This window comes from Anguilla rostrata, chromosome 12 (assembly GCF_018555375.3).
Source record: "Anguilla rostrata isolate EN2019 chromosome 12, ASM1855537v3, whole genome shotgun sequence".
NCBI classification, from domain to species: domain Eukaryota; kingdom Metazoa; phylum Chordata; class Actinopteri; order Anguilliformes; family Anguillidae; genus Anguilla; species Anguilla rostrata.
In genome coordinates, this window is record NC_057944.1 from 11,477,980 (window position 1) to 11,503,368 (window position 25,389).

At 40.3% G+C, this 25,389-nt stretch overlaps 2 protein-coding genes across 2 annotated transcripts; both read left to right on the top strand.

Annotated features, from left to right (window-relative positions):
• The first annotated feature begins 1,035 nt into the window (after positions 1-1,035).
• zpr1 (ZPR1 zinc finger) lies at positions 1,036-9,140 on the top strand. The gene is made up of 14 exons (XM_064302249.1): positions 1,036-1,291; positions 1,741-1,902; positions 3,640-3,730; positions 3,942-4,012; positions 4,113-4,199; positions 4,784-4,906; positions 6,152-6,220; positions 6,352-6,418; positions 6,599-6,669; positions 6,789-6,878; positions 7,409-7,519; positions 7,907-7,996; positions 8,127-8,192; positions 8,584-9,140. Exons 1-14 carry the CDS (start codon positions 1,169-1,171, stop codon positions 8,695-8,697), a joined length of 1,335 nt encoding a protein of 444 aa, XP_064158319.1. The 5' UTR covers positions 1,036-1,168; the 3' UTR covers positions 8,698-9,140.
• Positions 9,141-15,675: 6,535 nt separating this feature from the next.
• LOC135236107 (zona pellucida-like domain-containing protein 1) lies at positions 15,676-22,434 on the top strand. Its single transcript, XM_064302298.1, has 11 exons — positions 15,676-15,751; positions 16,411-16,514; positions 17,010-17,236; positions 17,611-17,795; positions 18,162-18,234; positions 18,751-18,848; positions 19,053-19,133; positions 19,341-19,512; positions 20,632-20,746; positions 20,971-20,997; positions 21,689-22,434. The coding sequence occupies exons 2-11, from the start codon at positions 16,421-16,423 to the stop codon at positions 21,907-21,909; spliced, it is 1,293 nt and encodes a 430-aa protein (XP_064158368.1). The 5' UTR covers positions 15,676-15,751; positions 16,411-16,420; the 3' UTR covers positions 21,910-22,434.
• Positions 22,435-25,389: the final 2,955 nt, after the last annotated feature.

Sequence of the window (25,389 nt, forward strand, 5' to 3'; positions counted from 1 at the left end):
CACGTGGTATAGCACTGGGTACCTGGTGTACAGTTAGCATTTGCATTTTGAGAACTAAAACTAAAATTTGGTAAGCAATATCCAGATTTTTATTAAGCAAAGAAATTGAGCTGTCAGTGGGGGCATGTTCTCAGTGTTTCACAATAATTATTTTAACTGAAAATTCTCAAACTGCTATTCAAATATTAAACTTCCTTTTAGACTTGTCTAGTAAAATCATGATCTTTAGAGGTTGGATAATTAATTTGCAGGGCTAGCTAGCCTAATTGTTGGTCATGTAAGGAAATGGAACGGCATTAGTGAAATTGAACCATCTGGGAAGGCGATTTACGGTGCAAATGTCACAATTCAATAGGCACACGAGAACCACCAAGAGCGGCTAGTATTACATTTCATACTAAATGCAGTTATTTATGGTATGCTATAATTCCTACAGTAAAACTATATGAAATGAATTGCATGTAGTAGCTGGACACTTAGTTACCCATAATCTTGAGGATTCTGGTAGAATTTTCAATATAGTTTAAAAGAAGGGATAGTTTGCATTAAATTACCAATATGGGGCCATTTTGAAATGCTAACAGAAAACGTAAAAGACTTAATCACCTGACAAAGTACCAATTTGTTTAAGGTAATGGAAAATAATTAGCTAAATAATACAAATTATAGTACATTTTTTTATTTTCAATACCACTTTTCAATATATGCACAATGCAGTTACAAAATGGTGTCGTCAAAATATAGCAGGACTGGCTGTGCTGAGGGATTCAACCATCAATCCTGAACGATGTGGCGGCAAAATTATACTGCAGTCGATGAGGGGGTCTCATTTTTGGGAAAACGTTCCATTGTTCTCGTTTCCTCTCATCCTTCCCTTCCTTGTTTACCGGCGATGTGTTCAGAAGAAATTATGGTAAAGAGGCAAGGCAAGGTAAGATCATGACAGAACATTCACAGCCCCAGTTCCCCGTATCCCGATGAGCCTCTTCTCTGAGTATATTGTAGAATGACGTAATGGAAAGTGGACGTTCAGTTTCCGGTTCAGGCCAGGCAGACAACGGAAGACGGAAGCTTCTAGAAAGTACTAGCGAGTACTGTTCAGGCGGCGTGGCGTTTGTTGAAATACTACTGGTTATTGTTTTCTATTATTTATCCCTTTGGTTAAGTCATGTCATTAATAGAAGAGGACGATGTACGAGGTGGAAGGGGTGTTTTTAAAGACATAAGCGCAGAAGACGATGACATGCAACCAACTATTATCGAGAGTCTGTGCATGAACTGTTATGAAAATGTAAATTGCCTTTATGATTGCTTGTACTAGGATAACGTTTGTTATTGCTTTTTAGCTTTGCTGTCTTCCGCGATTAGCTAACTGTAGCTGTTTTAACCTAAACAATTTGGTGAATGAACGTTTATTTGGGTTTCGACACGAGCTCGTTAGCTAACTGGCTGCCGATTAACTTCAGTGACAGCAGTGGTAACTTGACATGTCGCTTAGCCCAATAATATTTTGTTCGCTGCACTTGTCGTATTGCTAATCTGTAGCACAGATACAATTGTGGGTCTAACTTGGTACATATCTATTGTTAATGTGATAACGAAAGCTAACATCTTATGTCCAACGTATGTATGGTAGTTAGCTATTTTATTACTCGAAGTGTCTTTGAGCTTGGCAGGTGTGACTAGAGTGGACAACAACGTATAATGCATCTGATGTGTAGCAATATGGGTTTTATGTAGGGAAGCACCCGTTTGTTGCTGACGAAGATTCCCTTCTTCAAAGAGGTCATCATAAGCTCATTCACATGCGCCCACTGCAACTGGTCCAACACAGAGATTCAGTCAGCAGGTCGAATCCAGGACCAGGGAGTGACATACACCCTCCGTGTTAGATCGAAACAGGTAAGTTAGGCCAAGGACGTTTATGAACCTATACGACCGCACACTGCTGCATGCTTTGATGATTTGGCCACAGTCCCGTGTAAATGCCTTTCTCTTGATTTTCTTCCTGTATACATCATTGGCTAAGAGATTGCAGACAGCAACAGGGCTATGGGGGTATCATTGTCTGAAATATAAAAATAATAAATATATTCAGGGGATCCACACATAAATGTAACCGACCCACTAATAAATAGCCAATCCACAAGAAAATGTAGCTGGTACACATTTGTGTATCGCCTGTCGTTTGCATTTATTTGTGGATTTACATTTCTCTCTGGATTTTTGAGACAATCCTTGCTGAAATAGGATTTTTTCACTGAGTCTAATCCAGCCAATCAGATTTTTAGATATTCATTCGCTAACACCCACATTACAATGACCAGTCACTGCACATATACACTTCAGGATTGTGTTGTATACATAGACATGCATATTTAACTAGGCAGGCAAGCACGCCTTCAGCTAACCTAAGCTTGTGAAGTCCCGGAAGTAAGCCTGTAGTGTGCATGATGAGGACAAAACATTGGAGCTCCCATTAAAGTAAATGGAGAATATCAAACTTCTGAAGGCAAAATAAAACGTCCCTGATGGTGTTTTGAACCTTGATTAACGACCCTGTGTACACTGTATGGTCGTTTAGTGCCAAGACAACCATTCCATTGGGAAGATTGCAGTAATGGCTATCTCTTTGTTCATCAAATGAAGCCTACAAACCTTGAACCAAAGGTTTGGTTACAGCAGTTTTCGCAGGCGAGCGGTTGTCTTGGTGCTACACAACACAATCCTGAAGTGTATACGTGCTGTTATTGGTTGGAGTAATGTTGCCATTAGCAAAAGGGTGTCTTAAAATCCGATTGGCAGGACTAGAAAAACAACTTGTAGATTTTTTGCAAATCGTCCCACCTGGATTGTCTCAAAATACCACAAATAAATGCAAGCAACAGACAATGCACAGATGTGAACCAGTGGCATTTATTTGTGGATCGAGTACATGTATTTGTGGATTGGCTACATTTATCCCTTGATCAGTATCATTTATTTGTGGATCCACTGTATTTATTTGTGGATGTCTTGTATTTATTTGTGCATCAGTTACATTTATTTGTGGATCCATTGCATGTTTTTGTGGATCAGTTACATTTATTTGTGGATCGGTTGCATTTATTTATCTTTGATACAATAATACCCCCATACAGGATGTTCAAGTGCTAATTGTCGATTTATAGCTTTTAACCAGTACCTTCATTAATATAAACAATGAACAATAATTCAGATCACTTTGAGCTTCTTTAATGGCAGACACTGCTGTGATCGAAGGACTGATCCTACAAATGTTTTGTAGAAGGGACACAGGAGTTCCAGGGGAACTGACACACTTTTATTATGGCCTCTAGGGGGCAATGGCACCATACAGAACCATTGTTAGGGTATGCGTTACATTACATTACATTTAGCAGACACTCTTATCCAGAGGGACTTACGCAACTTTTTACATAGCATTTGCGTTGCATTTATACAGCTGGATATATACTGAAGCAATACAGGTTAAGTACCTTGCTCAAGGGTACAAGGAATCAAACCTGTGACCTTTAGGTTACAAGACCAGCTCCTAACCCATTATACTTCTCTGCCGCCTGCAACCTGCAGACTAAAGTCAGGATGCATACTATGCATACTTCCCTTTTGTTTTTTCAGGACTTGAACCGAGAAGTAGTGAAGGCAGACAGCGCAACTACAAGAATCCCAGAACTGGATTTTGAAATTCCTGCCTACACACAAAAGGGGTGTAAGTTACTTAAATAATTTAATTTAAAACATACAGGATGGTAGATCTCTAGGAACCAGATTCGGCTAAGTAGGCTGGGCTCAAGGTTTTCTTGAGCAAGGAGTGACACATGATTTTCAAAAAAGTGGCGGGAAAAAAATCACAATCTAACTTCCCTTTGCAGTCACTAACCTCGCCATCTCTCTCCATCTCCCTTTCTTCCAAACTTCAGCGCTGTCCACTATCGAAGGCCTCATTGAGAGGGCAGCTGCAGGCTTGGAGCAGGAGCAGCCCACACGCAAGGTTCTAGAGACTCAATACAATACAAATGAATACCTATTACTCAGCCTGTTTAGATGAATAAATGTTGCTTTGCTGATTAAGTGTTCATATCTCCCCACAGGCAACCGTGCCAGAAGTTGCTGAAAAAATTGACAAATTCATCGAAAAGCTGAAGAAGCTAAAGGATGTTGAACAAGAATTTACTCTGGTCAGTGCAGCTGAAGAAGAGTAGTTTCCATAAAGTCGTTTTGGATATCTACATCCAGTATCCCTTTGAGTACAGTCAAGCTAATCAAGAAGAAGGTGTTTGCTACCAGCCAGACACTGCCTAGATCATATTGAGCCGCATTGAAAATCCTGTCAGCTGTTTGGAAACATTGGAAGAGCTACAGAACAGTGCTCATATTTAACACAATTTAACTTATATCTGTTAAAATGTTCAGTTTTGAGAATTCAAGTATTTATTTTTTAAGGAGAGCGTGTTGTTCGTCTTGCTTCTTTAAAATATTTTTTTAAATAAATAGGTTACTTTATTCAGACAGAGGGAAAGCAAGAAAGGGTTAAAGAAAGGAAGGGAAAGTGCCATGGTGGGGAATTGAACAGTGCATTGAATTGTGGGGAACTATTTCATTGATTTAGAATTTTATAATAAAAAGTATTATTTGTAATTCACTAAAACGGAATATCATTGGAAGTGGATGAACACTTCAGCAAGGCGCTATTGAATTTTTTTTTGCTCGTAATCGATTCATAGTGTTGGTGCTTTTCCACCCCCCACCCCTCACCGCGCAGGTGATTGATGACCCGTCTGGGAACAGTTTTGTGGAGAACCCGTTCGTCCCTCAAAAAGATGAGGCCCTCTCTGTTACACACTATAAGAGGACACCTGAACAGGACGCCCAGCTAGGACTAAAGGTAAGGGATCCAGTCAGCACAACATACTCCCTCACTGTCCTGGGTGAGTTAGAAGTTAGATCTAAAGTGTTTTTCCATGTTATCACACCCTCTGAAATAGCGGTGTTTAGTCTTATCTGATAAGGGCCAGTGTGGGTGCAGGTTTTTGTTTTATCGCAGCACTTTGACATCTGATTCAACTAATTAACCAATCATGGTCTTCAGCCAAGACCTTGATAAGTGGAATCGGGTGTCTTAATGATGCGCTAAAACAAAAAACTGCTCCCATATGCTGGCTCTTTTCGGATGAGATTTGACACTCCTTTGCAAACCCATTCTTAAATATTGGAGCGTCACAGTAGATTTGGATTTCACAAAAGATATCAAATTTCAGAGGGAAAATGTATCACTAGTGGTGATGTCAGTCTGTTATACCTTTATGAATTTAATGGATTTGTACCAATGTAGTTGCTTGCATGTATATATATATATATATGTATATTTAAAAATATACATATATACATGCATTTATGGACAAGACAGTCCTGTTTATATAAATAAAAAAATTAAAAAGAACAACGACAAGCGGTTCTTATGTGACATCTTTTGAGACGTCACAAGGCAGCCTTTGAAATTAAGTGGCTGAATGCACACATTTCTTTTTTGTTTTTTTTGAACGCCACAAACACTAAGATGCGGACGGCAGCTGCGGTAGTGAGCGATGGCTCGCTCTCATACGGCTGTCATTCGGCACAGCCGCCACCTGCGCAAAGCGGTTGTAAATCTGGTGGCTGTCACTGCAGAAGTGCAGATCATCTCATTTTCACATCCCGGTCTTTCAAACGCAAGTCCGTCTCCACTTTTTTTTTTCTTCTGATTTTAAAAATTTTTTATGGGCTTTTCAGCTTAATTTTTTTAATGTTTGTTTTTCTTAATTTTTATGGCTTTTCTCTAGATTGTTTCGAAAAACCCTTTCACCTGAGAGATGTGCGACAAGGGTCGCGTGGTTGGACTCGAACCGCTGACGTCGCGGCTCGTAATGAGCACGTGGACAGTGGTCTACTGACTATGCCACGAGACACCCCGCTCCCTCTCCACCTTTTAACTGGCTTTTTCAATTAAGTCCAGGCTGAATATGTTCATGTGGACTGGCCCAGAACCTCTTCATTGCACTGTGCTGCCATAGATGTATTCCTCCTCCTTTTCCCTTAAAGTGATGTGCAGAATTTCCCTCGTGCTGATGCAGAATTACGCATCATTTTGCAGGCTGACGATGGTGCAGAAGAGGACACTGAGGAAAAAGCTGGCAGTGACATTGACGCCTTAAGAAACGAGGTCAGGTTGTGAACGTTTACGCAAGTATTCAGATACTGTAATGATAAGACTCAGACGTGGCTGTGTTTCCCGTTCTGAAATGCTTTCCTCTGTCCTCAAGCGACTGCTTTTCCTCCCTTTGTCTGCTTCAGGTCCTGATGTTTAACACCAACTGTCCGGAATGCAATGCACCTGCGTCCACAAACATGAAGCTTGTCCGTATCCTTTTGTGTGTGTGGGGGGGGGGTAAAGGTGGAGTTGGAGGAGGAGGAGGAGTTTTGTCGTATTGATGGAATCAAACTGCCTTTCACTTTGTTTAGAAATGAACAGTGACGCTGGAAGATATCTCCAGTGATATTTCCAGATATTTCCATATTTATCTCCTTGATCATTCTCCAGAAATACCTCACTTCAAAGAAGTTATAATCATGGCGACCAACTGCGACAGCTGTGGACACAGGACAAACGAGGTAATCTACTTGTTATTGTCACGTTTGCCTCACGTATAGTGAAGCAAATGAATAACAGAGATGAACTTCAGTGTCACTGCTACCATTGAAGTTGGAACATGGCAATCTCTTTTTTGAAGGTAAAATCGGGTGGAGCTACAGAAGAGCTGGGAACCAAAATAACCCTTCATGTCACAGACCCCTCGGATATGTCCCGCGACCTGCTGAAGGTAAACCTTACCACATGAATTTATTATACATAACTGGTTGTAGACTGCCTTTGAGTGTAAGTTGACATGTTAATGTAGAAAACTGATAGATCAATCCAGGCAATAGCTTCTTAATATGCTTACAGGAATATGATCACTGATATATTTCGTGAATCATGATATTATTCACTATTTAACAATTCAATATACAAAAAGTATTTAACATTTTTTGTTTTAACATTATACCTATTACAGAATACTATTTTTGAATCAACTGTGGGGAAAAATGACAATTAAAGGAATTGGCACAGCAAAAGAATAAACCTAAACATCGTATAAATGGTGATTGGAATGGAATTTGAAATTCCTTCTTTGAACGAAGGCATCACTGATAGCATTATTATACAATAGATTCAGTTTTTAGGCCTCCGTCAGATTGAAGTAGGACGCGTAACTGTGACGCATGTAATCATCGTAAGGACTATTCAAGAGGAAGTGCAGGAAGGGGGTGGGGCCTTGGTGTGTAATGGCCGTCTTTGTGTCGAGTTCAGTCAGAGACCTGTCACATCATGATCCCCGAGCTGGAGTTCGAGCTGGGCATGGGCGCTGTCGCGGGGAAGTTCACCACCCTAGAGGGCCTCCTCAAAGACATCAAAGACCTGGTGAGTGGTGAGCTCCTGAGCACCTGACCATTAGCTAGCAGAGGCTATCTGGACTAAACCAGATCTTCTGCTCTGCGATGATGAAAATTATGTCTCATCCTTTGAAGCTGAAAGCACAGATTCTAAAGACTAACTAGATAGGCAGCACTACAAAAAGGTTTTCTCCAATCCTGTCCCCAATTTGAACTGCCTAGTTGAAAATGTATATCAGCACTCTTTGCTGCAACTTCTGATAGATTCAGCAGAGCTTAGACAAGCAACCACTTAACAACAGTATTTTGCTTACAGGAATTTTTATGTACTTTCATTATACATATTGATTTTAGGCTATTTTGGAATAAAAAATGTTGATGTTTATTTTTCTTCATTTTTATGGCTTTTCTCTAGATTGTTTCAAAAAACCCTTTCACCTGTGGAGACAGTGCAACCCCAGGAAGAGCTGAGAAAATAGAACTCTTCGGAAAGAAGATTGACCAGGTGATGGGTGGTTGTATTATGAGCAAAATGACGGAAACTCACTAAGTATGTTTGCTGTCGTGCAAAACAGTGTCATGTTTGCATGACATCTGTAAATATATTTATCTGTAAACATCTGTGAATATTTCAGATTATGGCTGGCGAAATGGATGTTCACGTCATTCTAGATGACCCAGCAGGGAACAGCTACCTGCAGGTAAAATCCTCTTATTTAACCCAGCATTAAATGTGTGTATTTTTATCAAAAATGTATAAAGGCAACTATATGTGCCATATTGTAGACTGCACACTCGGAAGAAAAGTAAGAAAAGACCTTACTGCTTTTGTAGCTGTGTTTAATGACAAGCTCAGATGCAAACAATACATTTATATATCGCACCATTTCTGTTCTTCACCAGCTGGTGCGGAAGAAAGTCCAGTTTCAGCATTAAACGATGAAAATATTATACAGGTGATGGCAGGGAGTGCTTCCTTTAAGAGACCCTCACTAACATGCGCTACCGTAGAATGCGTTATTGAACAGAAACGCGGTTCCGGAGGATGCGGAGGAAAGGGTTATTTCTCTTAAGACGCTTTCCCCTCGGCAGAACGTGTACGCTCCGGACCCGGACCCGGAGATGACGGTGGAGAAGTACGAGAGAACCTTCGAGCAGAAAGAAGATCTGGGCCTGAACGACATGCAAACCGAGAACTACCAGTAGCCCCGGGGTCATCGCCGGAGGAGCGCGGACAGCGCGCTGGATAAAGTGTGTCATCTCTACGCCTAATACATCGCTCACGGTAATCATCTGCAGCTGGAATGAATGACTTTGGGATTTTGGGATACAGAGGTTTTTTTTTTTGGTTTTTTTTCGCCCCCTGCTCTATAATTTGTAATCAAATGGATAATCATGAACGTACACGAGGCTATGTATAAGAACGATGAGAAATTTAGCATACGCTATGTGTAAATATGTATTTTTTCCCCCACTCTGTACATATAACGGTAAAGGTCTGTTGGACTGCGGTGAATAAATTTTATGTTTGCGCGTATATGAAATCATTTACATCCCATTTAACGAGAGAAGACTAAAGATAATTTGTATCATTTTTTGTTTGACATTCAAGAAAGAATATGTCAAAATAAAAGTTATTTTTCTCCCCAGATTTTCTGCATGGCATTTTGTTACTCAAGCTCTGAAAGAAACACATACACATTTCCTGGTGTTTTGGTTGGTAAAAGTGCTAGAGAGGGTTGAGGTGGAAGACCCCATGTTCGGTCTTAAGATGTGTTCCTGGAATTTCCTGAATGGTCTGCGCCAACCAAAAACCCCACATCCACAAATTAGCAACTAAATAACTGACAAAGATGCACCACCAATTACCAGGCAAAAGCAAACCAAGTTGTAACCTGCTGATATAACCAACTAAAACTAGAGATGGACAGAAATTAGAAAGTACAAAATAATAACATGAAAATCAACACCAAACACACTACAAACAGATTTTTCAAAATATATAATGGTACAGTATATACAGTGCCTTCCAAAAGTATGGGAACTGTAGAGTGAAGTATATTATTTTTGCATTTGGATTTGAAATCAAGGAATATTGATGAGACCAAAGTGCAGACAATAAGCTTTTATTTAATGATATTTTACATGCATATGTGTTGCATCTTACAGTAATGGCTGTTTTTGTGTTGTCACAAACCACTCAGCCATCACTGATGGAAAAAGATGTAGCCACCATTTGGCACATCCTAGGTGTTCAGAAACCATGATGTCAAGTTTTCAAAGTTCCATTTGAGAAGTCAATTTTTGGTTTTAAAATTTTTTCCTCCGCTTGCAAATTGTTGCAAAAGATGCAATACCATCTATGAGCTTGAACTTTATTTATTTAAATTTAATACTTAGTGTAGTAAATTGTGGAACATGCAGATATGTCCGTCTATCATTGTGTATTTAGAGATATGGATAATGTGCGCGTGACTTAATCTTAAGGATAGTACATGGGAATAATGAGAGGAAACACAATATGTGCCTTTGAATACAATAGTCACAAAAGAGCGAGAGGGCTTGCTTATACTTGCTTTGTTCAGTAACAAAGCATGATTTTGTATTCTCTGATGTAATGACACTGGATCGGCTGCATCAGGTTATTTATTTATGTAGCCTATCTGTTTATTTATTTATTTAATGAGAGCCTTTGGCTACAATCTGTGATGGTCACTAGTGATACCACATGTGGCTGCCAGGTTTTTTCAGTGTTTCTGCTGGTTATCAAAGCTGAGGGAGATGTTTGTTTCTGTGCAACCTTCTTTTTGTGCAATGTGTTGTCATTCTAATTGATAGTTTTTCTGTTTTATTATAGTAAATGATACACTATTGTAACATGAACAGGTCTGAAAAAGGAGATCTGTAAAGTGTTCATGTTGAACCAATCAATTTATAGATATACTTTTTGTTTGGCTTCATGGTTACTCAAATACTGTGTATACACAAACAGTCAGCAAGTGAAATGCATGTTCAGTTGGATTCGAGTTGGGTGATTGACGTTGCCAGTCATGGTCACACTTTTTAGCCGTGAAAAACTCCTCGCCTGCTTTAGCAATGTGTTTGGCCAAGAAACATATGAGCAGCCAAGTACCTTTGGCCCCAGAAATGAAGGGACTACTATATGTATAAAAAGGCCTGTCGTTCCAGCTTAGATCATCTGATATGAATGTAAAAACTCTCAAATTACAGCTGACCGTCTGCACTGTAAACAACATATTCATTGTTTTATTTCAAATCCAGGGTTATGGAGTACAGAGCCAAAACAACAAAACGTTTATTGCTGTGCAAGTGCTTAGACGGCACCATAAATAGTGTTTGTTTCTGACAAAAAAAGTTTTTTCTTCGTGACCTGCTTTGGAGAAATATGGCCTTAGAGTATGGCACCTGCAGCTAATAAGATATGCCTTCTTCCTGTGCTACTTAAGGGGTTACTTAATCCCGACACAAACACATTACATAATGGATTCATTGCTTCCTGTGATCAGAGTACACAGACATAAGAGGTGTAAGGAAACATAAAAAAAGGTTTCATAAACGGAAACCTTTAGGAATAAGAACACAGGATATTATGAAGTCCCAAATAAGGAAACTGTGGACAAAGAAAATGGTGTGTCAAATGCATTTGTACATTGTATATATCCACATAAATACCCTCAGTGAGCATGACATGTCAGGGTGCGGCCGGTCAGGCTATTTTTAGCATAGCTTCTCTAGCCCCTTGACACACTGGGTTGAAAGAACTGAACTCTAAAGGCCGTGTGTATCTACATGTAAAGCTCTGGCTGTGGAGGCACGTTTCATGATCCTGAATCAAACGCAAGGCACTGCCTTCACCTGCCAATCATCAGGCCTTCAAGCCATGCAGGGTAACTGACTCTACCCTGTCAAATCTTTATTTTTTCCTCGTGTCACACTTTTTCCATCCCCACTTTGCAATGAAAATGAATGCAACAGGCTCAGCCTGTTCTCAGTTTTGTATAACAGAAAATTGACTTTTGGGGTGTGTAAAGTGTAATTGTAAAAGCACAAGCTGACAGTCGACATGATCAGCTGTAAAAATGAATGTGGGGAAGGGCCAGTGAAACTGAAGCTCTGGAGTTGTGTCCTACATGGTGGTGTTTTACCAACTGCAAAAGTATGAACTGAAGAAAGCTCAATTATCAAGGCTTGTGTTTGCTGATTGTCTGCTCCACCTCTACAATAAACACTAATAGACTAGAATATGTGGTAACATTAACATTCTGGTTGGTTTAAGTGGCCACAATTAATATTAACATTGCCGTATGTTGAATCACACACACACAGGATCAATACAAAACAAGCAGCCTCTCTTGGGTAGATAATAGGCTACTTGAAGTTAGGAAAGTCCACCTGAGAAGCACATAAACATAAAACAAATGCCTTTTGTTTTATTATATTGTTTCTTGATCTTTTAGGTCTACATCTTCTGTTTTATAAGACCTAGATTCACCCCATTCAACCCCTTGGTCATTGTTTTACAGTGAGCCCCCGCTGTGCTGGTCACACAGAGAACACCGTGTCCGTCTTCACCAGTCCTTATGACGTCCCTCAATGACTCCTAATTCCTTTAATCAGATGCACACTACACCCAAATGGATTTGATATTCTGAGGGGACGCTTCCAAATGTCATCCATTGATGTATACTCATATTGTGTTGCTTTCGTGAGAATAGCTCTTCATTAGCTGTAACACAATGTTTGTCTGGGCCTTCCCTTTATTACACGGCATCTTTAAGGCAACGGAGGTGTGACTTGACTCGTTTGATAAAAAAATACCCTTTCAATTATGCTTCATATTTCGTTGGTACCCCGGGGGCTACAAACCCTTTGTGGTGAAAGGAGGCCTCCCCAAACCCCTCTGTCTGTGAAAAGAGACACGCCCATTCAGACAAAGCTAGTGTCCTTTGAGCGACACCTGACACCAATAAAGAGGTTTGATTTTCCTGTGAACCCAGGATACTGGATGCAAAAATGTTCTGCATGTGGACAATCTTGGAAAACAAACCAATGAAAAAGAAAGTCTTAATTCCTGTGTGGCTATTCAGTGACAGAATTAATGCCAGTTTTTGATGACCCTTGATGAACAGATATCTTGTTTCATAATGGTAGAAAGAGGCTTGGAATTTTCATTGTTGCTGTTTTGCAGTGGTTTCTTACAGCTTGACTTGAGTCATCCGCATATCTGATGAAACGTACTGATTTCTTCGAAAGTGAGCTCCAGGATTAGATGAATCTAAATGTATTACTAATTTAGGTTTTCATTCTTAAATTCTCTTTGTATTGACAGTATATCACTTGAGCGTTGAACAGTGGGTGGTTTTGTTCTCACATTAATAATTAATTTTATAGGCTAAAACTGAAAGGCATTTATTTATTGCCTTTAAGGACTTCATTTTACTCTAAACAGGAAAAAAGACTTCCAGCTCTATGGGAACACATGTAAGTAGCATAGAATATTTCTGCTGCAGAATAAAATCGTTCTTCCCTGGGCGATGCTGTCACCAATTATGACTCTCCGTGTGAGGCTGTCGGTATGGCGTGGTCATGGTTTGATTCAGTATGACTGGGGTGGTTAGAGTTTGATTTAGACCATGGTGCGTCACCATATCGAAAGGGACTTAAAAAAGAAAGAAAGCTCAGATTGTGCCATAGTTGTCATGAGAACAGGCTATTCAGCACACTGAGCCTCCTCATGTTGACATTTGTCTAGACCAGGGGTGCACAACTCCGGTCCTGCAGGGTCGATCTGGTGCTGGTTTTTGTTCCAACCGATTACCATAGATATAGTTTTCTGTCGGCTCTATAAACTACACTGCTTCACTCCTGTGCTTGAGCACAGTGAAATCTCTAGGATGCACTCGCAGTCTGCGGCTGTAGCTGGTGATCATACACGTCAGATCAAGATATGATTGGGCCAATTCAATAAATGTTGGGAAATGTTGGCACAAAATCCTGAAATGGATTGGCCCTTGTTTTGCACCCCTGGTCTAGAGTATCCCACATTGCGCCCTGTGTTGATTCTACTTCTGCAGTGATTACTGCCAAGCTATTTCCTCAATTAACGAATACATGCAGGCTTTGAAAAGGACTAATGGCTCAAGCACAATGATGTTCATTTCAGTTTTCTTGAAAGAGAAAATATTCTGGAGTTATGCACTTTCAGGAAGATATTGAGAACATGCTTTTTAGATGGGACAAGCATTAGTTGGGGGGACATTGGAACACCGAATACCTATAAAACATAAAGCTGTGATCTAAATGTTAATGTTTTTGTCTTTGAAACTCATTGTAAAGCAACAATCAGAGACTCTTGTCTTGACCCAAACTTCCCCCTTGTTTTACTCCACTATTTGAGTCAGAATTATTTTCACTGAGACATATCATGGAACCAGCAATAGCTGAATTATTTTACATTCAAATGTTGTCTTTCAGAACAAAGCATTTTATTATCCTCCAGGGATTTTGTATTTTAGATGGGACTTCAGGAGCCTAATTAAATGAAATGGGCTTTACCAAATGAGAACCACTCCTCCAGTCCATTGAGTACCTGTGGTGTGCCTGTACATTAGTAATACATTGAAGTACAATAATAGTGCATTGTGGTGCAATAACCTGCAGCTGACCTCCTGGACTGCCAAGCGAAAAGAAGTGGCTTTTGTTTGCATACATTTCCCAGCATGCAAGCTTGCACTCTCCCTGACTGACAAAGGATGTTGCTTCAGGGGCGTGAGCAAATTTGGGCACAAAGAACAATGTGGCAATTAAATCACAAAGTAAGAAGTGATATGGATGTGTTCATGTTACACATGTACCTCCTGTACCACTTTCAAATTGCGTGTACCTCCATCCAGCACTTAAATTGCACTTGTATCGTTGTCTTGATATTGTAGCTTGTTGTGATGCGTCCTAGTTTGACTTAATATTACTGGCCTAGCCTATGCTTTATGCTATGGATATCTAACCTAAAACTGTTAGCCCCAATGCAGTCTTCGTTTGCCCAGCAGGGCCTGTAATTACCTGGACGTCAGGGAAGGCCTGTTCATGCCACCATGTACCGTGCTCCTGTTGAATGGCTTACACTGAACAGGTGTGGGCTTGGTTAATACTAGGAAGGGAAAGGAAAATTAAGTTGCTGCTTCAACTGCTGTTGGTGAGCTCTTAGGGGCCGAGTGCCGGAATGGGGAAACTGTTCTGGAGGAGATGCCGTTTTTTTGGACAAGACGTTAAACACTTATCGCAAAGAGTAGGGTGTTTCCAAGAGTCCTGGCTAAATTCTCAACCATTTAATAAACCCCCTGATTTTATTGGCTAAAAATAGTTCTCTCCCTCTCCATCTCAGCTGATGTGTGGTGAGCATTTTGGTACGAAATGGCAGCCATGCATCACCCAGGGGGGTGCTACACATTGGTTGTGGGTGAAGGGTGTTTCCCTATCATTACTGCTTTGAGTTGTTGACTGGTGAGAAAGTGCCAAATAAATGCAAGGAATTGAAGGCCTGTGATTCTATGCTGAGCCATACACCCTTCAAAAAAAAAATTACACCAGTGGTGGTTACAGGGGGAATGATATCCAGTGAGGAATAAAAAGATATTTTATTGATCCTCTCGGGCTCTGTATTCCACCGTCACTGCATTCTCAGGATGCCCTGTTACACAACCCAATCAAGTCTTCTGTTCCAAACCCAAGCCTTGGACTCGCTCCAGATATGGTCAGCAAGACATGATATCAGAGTCGGATAACGAGCAACAAAATCGAGAATCAGAATCAGACTGAAGCATGACAGAGGGACGGTCCAAAAAAACAACTGATCTAACTAATACCACCACCATCACCAATGGTTATATTTAACAGTGTTTATATATTTATTAATTTACTATGTCCAGTACATCATCCATTACATGCACACATGCAAAAGATACCACACCACTGCATGCTAATGCCAAATAAATAAAAAAATAATCCAAACGGCAAACATTTTTTAGGTGTTCCTGTTGCTCTTCGGGAGTTTCCACTTTCATAACCCTCCTCTTTTTTGTTTTACCGGCTTCCTTTCACACCCTTTCACCAGTAATGAGGCCAGTATATATAGCAGGTGTCCATAAAGAGAGTAAAGGATAAAGACCTTGACAAGTGGAGGAGATACTTAACCTGGGTGTAGTGCTGCACTCCTATTCTTTGGTGTCTGAATTTCACCAAGGTAATGCATTTTTTTCCTTTACTATCAATACAACATAACAAAAATATATATGATGGTTCAGCTGTAAAATGTGCTTTTAAGCAAAGATATATATAAATAAGCATAGACTCTGTTTTCATTTTTCCATCATTGCTTTTGTTAATATTTCAGAAGGCATAACATACCGTGTAAAATGATAATTTATACTGGGGACTAATTACTTTTCTGTTTGATCCTCTGGTTACTTTTTTTTAGTGTTATGTTTTAATTTGCTATTGATTTATAATAGAGCTATTGTTTGGTAAGTCGATATATATACATATATATGATATTAATTGATTGCCTGTTTTTCATGAATAATAATATTGCTATTTTTGTTGAAAATAAATAACATTTTCTGCATTGCTTTGCTAAACTCTATTGATGCATGATGTGAGCTTTTACTTGATACTGAGAAAATTCTATCTAGTGCCATTGTGGATTAATATGCGAAAAGTACAGTGGTTAAATAAGGGTATGAGGAAATTTTATTTAAAAATTTAAAATTTGAAGTTTAAGACAAACTTTTTATTTTTTACATTAATTTTGAGGTAAACATTTTCATAGCAAAAGAAAAGTCATCCAGCGAGTGATTGAGTGAACGATCGCCTGTATTGTGACACCGGGTCCTGTGTCTCCAGATCCAGGACAATGTGGCTGGCCGTGCTAGTGTATCACTTTGGCCTGATTCTCAGCAGTGAGGCTCAGAGTCCGTGCTTCATCAGCCCTACATTCAGAGAGCCAGGTCAGTGAGGCCTCTGCTGAAACCCTTCTCACTTACATTAATGTGCTCTCCCTCCCACTCGCTTTCTCACCTTTCACTTAGAACCCCATGGGGAATTTAGAGTGGCTTCAGGACTGACTGTCCACCTTAGCGTCGGTCTGCTATTCCTTTCATCTTCACACCACCCTGTTTCCATTGTGAGAAATCAGCTGCCTTAACCACACCCTGAGCATTCATATTTATATTCACACTGATTTAGTGAGGAACATGGCGAGCATTGTTGGGCTGAATGGTCTGTTCGCATTATGTTATGTTATACGGTATGTACTCTCAAAAATATTCAAGTGAAAAAATAAACACTGGTTGAATGCTTTCAGCTCTATCCATCCATCCATTATCTATACCCACGTATTCCTGTTCAGGGCCACAGGGGGTGCTGGACAGCTTTATCTAATACAAATTTATTTAAAACTGTAAATGTTGTAGAATAAGTGTAAAACAAATTGTGTCTCCCAGCCAACTCTGACATCACGGTTACATGTGGAACTGAAACAATGAAGTTGAGCATCTTGATGTGTCCGATCTACTTTCGTGGATACAATGAGTCACTGATGGCCCTGAACGCTCAGTTCAGCAGACGAGAGTGCTATGGGACCCCTGACTGGACAGTTGACCCACCCGTCCTGAAATTCAATTTCAGCATTTCTGAAAATTCCATCACCGCCTGCTCCAACAAGTTAAAGGTACCCGAGACTTGGATTATGTCAACATTTCTACTTTACTTACAGATGAAAGCCATTTTTACAATTTAGCTATCTCCCAAATTAACTCAGCATGCTGTATTTTTATTAAAAACAGGCCTGTACCCACAGACATTACGCTCAGTCTACATAGTCTCAAAGATTTCCAGATATTTCATATGCAAACATGTATCTTTGACAAAAACAAGTAATACCTTAAAGAGAACCCGAGGAAACACTGCTTGGATATGATACACACATTGTAAAGACCTGAAGTGTCACTGTACCAGTTGGAGTTAAAGACAGTATAATCTTTGTCTTCTGCACTGTGGAGATCCCTGCCAGTTACTGATGTTGGTCCTCTTCTTGTGCCACAGATCACTGAGGAGGTGGGTTCAGGGCTCTTCTCTGACTATTCCAGCGTTCAGTTTGTTAACATCTCTGGGATGATCAACTCCCTGGATCCCAGCGCGGGCACCATTACCTACCGTCAGGAGATGATGTACATATTCTCTTGTCGGTACCCTCTGCAGTACCTGGTCAACAACACACGGATGGGTGTGTGAGTACCTTTTTGCTGCTTCTATGTGTGCTCTGTGTGCATTATTCGCCATTATTTTTATTTTACATTCAAATTCACTTAACCGTTAAAGGGCATATTTCAAACTTGCTCCTAGACTCCGTCAATGAAAGCTCTCTGTTCTGTTCCAGGAAGATCGGTCACAGGGAGCTTGATAAACCAATTTCCCATAGCCACAGATAACAGTTGGAAATTGCCTTGGTTATTGTTTGTTAGGTGATGTTGTTCACAAGATGGTGATGACTGATTGATGTGTACCTGGCTGATAAGATCTAAGAGGCCCACACGCCTAGTCCCCAGTGTCGTTTGCTCTGTGTCTAATACTCGTGGTTTCATACTTGTAAACAGATCTGGGGTGAGCCTGGCAGTCAAGGACAATAACGGGAGTTTCATCAGCACGCTGAGTATGTCTTTGTTTGAGGTAAAGGAACTCTCCGGCTTATTCATCCTGCTATATGACCTTGTGTAGATGTTTATCACAAGAACCTTAGCGTGTACAGTATTAGATTAAATCTGAAGGCTTTTTGCTATTATTATGGAATATTATGGAATTATATTAAATAAAGATGTGAAATGACAGAAGGTAGTATGTTGTATAGGAGGTAGTATGATGGTACAGGATTAACGGAGACAGCACCTAATGTTGGCAGGGAATTACTGAGATCACACTGGAGGATTTACATTAAATCCATCACTGAATGAATTAGAGTCAGCAGCCGAGGAGATGAAGAGTTCATTAGCCAGCCGATGCTGAACTCAGTGGATCAAAGACAGTGCATGTAGCTAAGAGAGTGTTGATGAAAAGCAGAGCAGTGCACACAGCGATAAGAAAAAGCAGGGGTTCAGAAACAAGCTGCAATGCAGATTCCTGGGTGGGGATTCAGCAGTGGGATAGCATGAGGGAACTTCCCTCACATCTTCTCTCTTGGTTCCCCAGGACGTCGCCTACACCAGAAGGCTGATAATGCCAAATGGTGGAGTTCAGCTCAAGACACGGATCTTTGTGGAAGTAAAGGCGACAAACCTCACAGAAAGGTATCGTAGCAATGTCCTCTCAAATCGCAAACCGTGACAACACCAATAGAACCTTTTCTCAGAGACCACTAAAAACCGTACACAAACCTGGACAAACTGTGAAATTACAAGCACATAGTAAAAATCTCAGATGATGAGAGCTGAGTTCTGTGTTAATCCCTCTTCCAGGCCTTGTGAGTTGCTAACAGAGCTTTTGTTCTAAAGGTTCAACGTGCTGCTTGATCGGTGTTACGCCACAACAAGCCCGCTTCCCGGCAACAGTTCCCACTATGACCTCTTTGTTGGGTAAGTCAGTTGATCATGTCACTCATTTCATTTTTATGTGAGGAAGAGACCATGTCCCACCTCAGAAGTTACTGATAAAAGTTGGCTGAATGCAAGCCAAAGTCACGGGTAAACATTGGTTTGAATACAGGTAAAGAGTAAGCTTTGCATTTAAGACGTTCCTCCAGCTCGAGGTATGAAAGCCCGCCTCGTGGCCTTTCCTCCCAGGTGCACGAAGGACGGGCAGACGGTGATGGGGACCAACGGGCAGGCACAGTTCGCTCGCTTCTCCTTCGAGGCCTTCCGCTTCGTGCAGCACAAGAACGTGACCGTCTCCACCTTCTACCTCCACTGCGCCACCAGGCTGTGTGACCGAGCCGTCTGCAGCGTCTTACGCCCGGTAAAAGCCCGCCGCTCGCCGCTCCAACCGTCCATTTTAGGACCGTGCGCTTTAGGGCAGCGGCTCCCAACCTCGGTCCTGGAGTACCCCTGTGTATGCTGGTTTTCGTTCCAACCATAATTGCAATGCCAGAATTTTAACAAGTTGTTCATCTTCCTTAATTAGGTGCTTTTCATGTTTAGAGGGATTATTAACCCACTTAAGCCACATCATGTCAAAAATAGCCATGAACAATAAAGTTCTCATGTTAATATTGTGCTTTATTGCAACAAAAATTACATGGAAGTGGTAACAAACTTCTTGGACCAATTGAAAGACCGAGATTAATCAATAGACCCCTGAACATGTAGCGGAACGTTTAATTTCCTCAAATTTATTGACACAATGCAGGTTTGGCTTGTTATCATTTGCTTTGTCTTTGAATTCTTCATTATCTTCCAGATGGTTAGTTTTAGCGGCCAGGTGTCCACACTTATATGACCAATTCTAAGCCTATTGTCTCTCCTCAGACTTTAATTTGATCCGTTAAAAATAATTTACCTTTTAATGTAATTTCTTTTGCAATGTAGCACAATAAGCACAGTATGAACATGGAAATTTAATTCTTCGTGGAATGCTTAGCTATTTCTGATATATTACATTATATATACATGATATAATGTGGTTGAATAGGGTAAATAATCCCTCTAAACATGAAGATCACCTAATTAAGAAAAATTAACAACTAGTTATAATTCTGGAATTGCATTTGTGGTTGGAACGAAAACCAGTATAGCAGTTACTGGTTTTAGCATGTATGTGTATGGTTTCTAGAAGGAATTTAGAAAACTATAAAATTAATTAATGGAACAATGGAATTAGAATTGGAACCAAAATTGATTCAACCAAATCTCATCTTTAAAAAAGAACTAAAACTTTTTTGCTCGATACCGATGCTCGATAACATGATGTTGATCCTCACACCCTTGCCGTGATAAGGTATATGAATCAACAGAAAAATGCACGTACATTATTTGCTGAAAAATCAATTCTAGTGCTGTGGTTGCACAAACCTTTTTTTTTTTTTTTGTCAGACATTTTGTACCTATTTGATTTTGATTGAGTTATTTTTGTGCACAGAACTGTACAGAAAATGGCAACAGGAGAAAAAGAGAGGTTGAGACAGCGCAGGGAACGTCAGTCAGCGACGTGGCCACAGTCACGTCCGGTCCCATCATCACCAAAGTGGACAACGGTGAGAGAGCACTACCAAAGACAATGCCTCCTGCTTTTACCTCCTAAAATTACTACACTAAAATAATGTTCTTTACCTCTAATATACCTCACTTCCTAAAACAGTTCATTAATCCGTGTCAGAGTAAACTGAATTATAAATGTTATTCAGTACATTGGCTGTATATTGTTTTCACTGAGACATAAATCAACCGTAATTAATTGGATCTTTTTTTCTTCATGTAGGTGGTCTTACAGCCCCAGCTTCTCAAAGTAAGATACTTTTCCTGATTGCAAGCACACTGGCCTATCATATGCATACAAGTTGCTCAGAGGCAGGGATGCACAACAGGGGTACTACATGTACTTGTGTGTGTATATATATATATATATTCCATATATACACAAGTACATGTAGTACAACACAATACAACAACACAATACAATAAGTTTGTATATAGCATTCGTCATGTGAACATTTCAAGGTACTTCACACAAAAACGAAAATAATCGAAATCAGCTAAAAGCCCAAACAAATAGGACACAAATATGAGGAAAAAAGGTGAAGCCTGGCACATGAATTTCAACTCCGGGTCTATAACACTCAAAACAAGAATGTAACACAGATATCTTAAGAATATTGATAGCTAAGCCGATACTGGTTAAAGTAATGCCGTAGATACCTGTGGGGCGTTTAATATCAGGCCTGGTGCTTTCTTACTGTAGCAGTAGGCAATGCTCTGTTCTCACTATGAAACATTCTACACAGCTCCTTGCTCATTTGACATTAAAAGTGTTTATACAAGTGCTAGCGAGTACATACACCAGAGCATCACACAAGTAGAGGTAGATGCCCCTGTGTGATTCTTAATGGCTGCCTGGCATTGATGAAAGAGAGAAACGTGCCTGTTGTGCATTGAGGCGTGCGACTCACGGTGATGTCCCTGATGTCCCTCCCGTCCAGCAGCCTTGCAGACGGCCGAGGAGAGCGGCCCCCTCATGGGCGTGGCCGTCACTGCGGGGGTGGTGTGCGTGCTCTTCCTCGCCCTGATGGTGTACGTAGTCTTCCGCCTCCACTCGCGAAAGAAATCGGAGAAGACAGCGGCGTTGGCGGTGAGCACCACGGGCAGGACTGACCACAGCTTGCCGGGCAGTAAGACAGGGTTGGCTGGTTGGGACATGTGACTCAGATTGAAGAACCTTCATTTTTTTATTCTTTTTCATTTACTCCAGAAGCTGCCATCGAGGCAGTCGCACGGCAACAGAGTACAATAATATGGCAGGGACATATTTAAACATCAGCGCTTTTGCTGCATGGTAGAATGAATAGATTTGTTTCCTCCTGTACTAAGGCACTTAAGTTCTTGTTGTTATTCAGGGCTACTGTACTGCATTCTTTTTTACTGGCTAAGGATCCTTTCCAGAGCTGGAGATCTGGGCTTTATTGGTGGAAATAATGTCCGTGGGAATGTGTAGGGGAAGCGCGTACCAATGGCCAAAGTTTTCTAGAGACGATCGCTTGTGTTTTTAGATCTGTATAGACACAGTTGATATGAGCAGATTCTCAGACACAAGAACTTGGTTTTGTGGGTCTTTTACAGTGCTGTACCATAAATGTACAATATGAATACAACAACTTATACAATATGTTGGCGTAGTTCAAAAACAATTGCATTTCTTGTCATTTTTCACATCTGCATGTATATACAGTATAACTGCATGAATAATATATTTTTAATAAAACATATTTGTTATTTTTACCAGTATGGTGAATTAAAGCCATTTTGAGACTGAAGACTGGGCTTCTGGAGACTTGTAAAAGGAGGGGATCTCAAAAAGGTGAAGTTATAGTATAAATGTTAGGAAACAGGCCCAGCTGGTAACTCAAAGGTTCTGGGCACAAGTAACAGGTGGGACCCTGGGAACCTGAATTGATTTAGAAAATATCCAACTGCAAATTGATAAACATGTAAATTATGCAAACATGCAAACACAAAAAAATTAAATAAAATCAAATAAATACAAGTTATTATTATTATTATTATTATTATTATTATTATTATTATTATTAATATTAATAATAATAATCATAATAATAATCATAATAATTTATTTTCATTTACTTGGGAAAATCCCAGATTGGAAGATATATTCTATGTGCACAGCTAATGACATATGCATAATGTACCCTGTAGCATAAAGTAATATATAGTAGTTTTAGAAACATCAGATCTGTCTATTCATCTTTATTTATATCTGTTTACTTTCTCATTTGGTGAATGGGAACCATTTTACAACTGCCACTCAAACTCATGAATTAGTATTTATTAACTGCGCAGAATTATGCAATTGATCATGTTCCAAGACACGTGGTGAAGCCCACTCTGGAAAAGATCATTTCTCAGAAGTACAGATGAGACTCCGGTGAGACAGCTTATTTCAGAAACTGTCCAGACCGAAGAAGAAATGAGGATTCTAACATATTGATTGTCGTTTCCTTGCATGCCGTCAGCCGTCAATAATAACAATAAGAAGAAAATAAGGGAATTTTTTTTTTTAAAAGGTGCAAAATGACCTCACTGCCGCAGAATGGATCAGGATTGCTACGTGTTCAGCTTGCTTGCTGTTCACCCCTCACCACATCTGGCAGGCCAGTATCGCCAGATAGCACAAACAAAGGACAACAGAGACAAACACACACAAATCAAATGGCTTAAAAAAAAATAAATAAAAATTCGACAGGATACCAGCCCAAAAACCTCTGATAACAGTACATTTGGTAATAGGCTGATTGGCAGCCCCCAAACAAAAGGCAAGAAAGCCTCTATATAGGCTGCAACGCATGTGTAATTAATCCAGGTATCTTCAATCCACTAACACTGACTCTAGGGGAAATACACTAGGAAAAACACAATTGACCAAAAGGGGGCACCAGAAGAATGTGACAAGGTGTTTTACTGTTTATAAACACACCCTGAATTGATGTCATCGGGGGTAAGGGTGTATGCTCTATCATTTGTGTGATTAAGAGGCTCCTGAACTGACATGCTAGTGTGTTTAATCTACGCGCATGTGTCAGCAGGTGTGTGGAGCAGAAGAGGTTTTCCCATCTAAGCCAGAGAGAAACGGAACAGAGAAAAGCTTCAGAGGAGAAGGGAGAAGGGGTAATTATAGGGGTAAACTGAAGCTAGCAGTATAGTAAATGAAATAAGAACAGTTTCAGCAGTGAAGGGTTTTTCAGAGGTTCTACAGTGGACCTGATGTACTCAGGCAAGGATAATATCTGTTGTTACTTAGGCTGCTAACATACTTGAATTTTCTCGCGCTACGTGTATGTGAAGCGATTGCATACTGGGCTGCATTGTTCACATACTCATCTGCTTACTTTTTGTCTGACTGGAAGTTTAAATGGTTTATCCACTAGGGGGCACATCATGGCATCTCTTGAAATGATTCTGCCATCCTTCCTGGTTTCCCAGAATCAGTCACATCAATTGGCATAAACTCTATACTGCCCCCGCGGTTTACGTGGGTATTGCACCTTGCAGACAAGTGGTGTTTATTTTTGAGAACGTGCACAAAGGACGCTCTGAATACTACATACAAGTCACAGGGTGGTGTGCCAACACCTTAAGAAGTGTCTTTGAATAGGTGCACGTTGTTCTTCTGATTACTACAGCATACATGTACATGAGAATAAGGGCAGGCTAGCTCACATTTCATGCTGGGGGTGGAGAGATGGGGGGGGGGGGGGAGTGGGTGTGCATACAGGTATGAAAGGAAATTGTATTCCTGTCATAAACATGTCTGAATCTGAGAACTGAAGGATGAAAACATGTACAGTAATCATACCCTACCTGGCATATACTTCCCCCACTATGTGAAATGAGTGAGAAGCAGTACAGTGCCATGTGAAAACCATGATTTTTTCCATTTGGTGATACACCGGAAAAATAAAACTGATAAAATGTATAATTTTATTGGAGATTTACTTTTTGTAAACATGCCTGAGCGAACACACTGAGTCACAGGTCCCAGCACAATAATGCTGTTCCTTCTCCAGCGGTTTTTCATTTTACGTCATTTACTAAAAATCATTTCTTCCTTCAATATATTTTTTTTTCATTCTTTTTATAAATATGATAATAGTGTAGGCACACAAAAAGAACAGGTCACGCCTAGAGAGAGGAAAGAGAGAAAGAGAGAGCACAAGAGTGAGAGAGAGAGAGAGAGAGAGAGAGAGAAAGAATGACCCAAAACAGACAGGATGTGCTATGCTAAGTAGCTGGGGACTAACAGTTTTTAGACAGAGCACAAGGACAAGAAAGCAGAAGATGTAACTGAAGACAGGAATGAGAGCATGCTGTACTTCAGACAGAACACCTGTGAAAACTCGGTCATGCACACCTGTGAACCAAAACAGAAGAAGAAGGAGGAGGAGGAAAAAGCCACAGTTATTCCTTGTTTGTTTCAAGTCGCACCAAACCTTTAATTTACATTCTCAGATGAATGCTGAATACAGTGTATAGTTCATCAAGTTGTCATGGTTTCCTCTTTCCCAGTTCTTCATTCATGTTGCCTGGTTTTGATGGAATTTTGCCTTTGATCTCCCATGTGATGCGCTCAATGGCAGTTCCTTCGCAAAGGGCTCAATGTTCATCGATG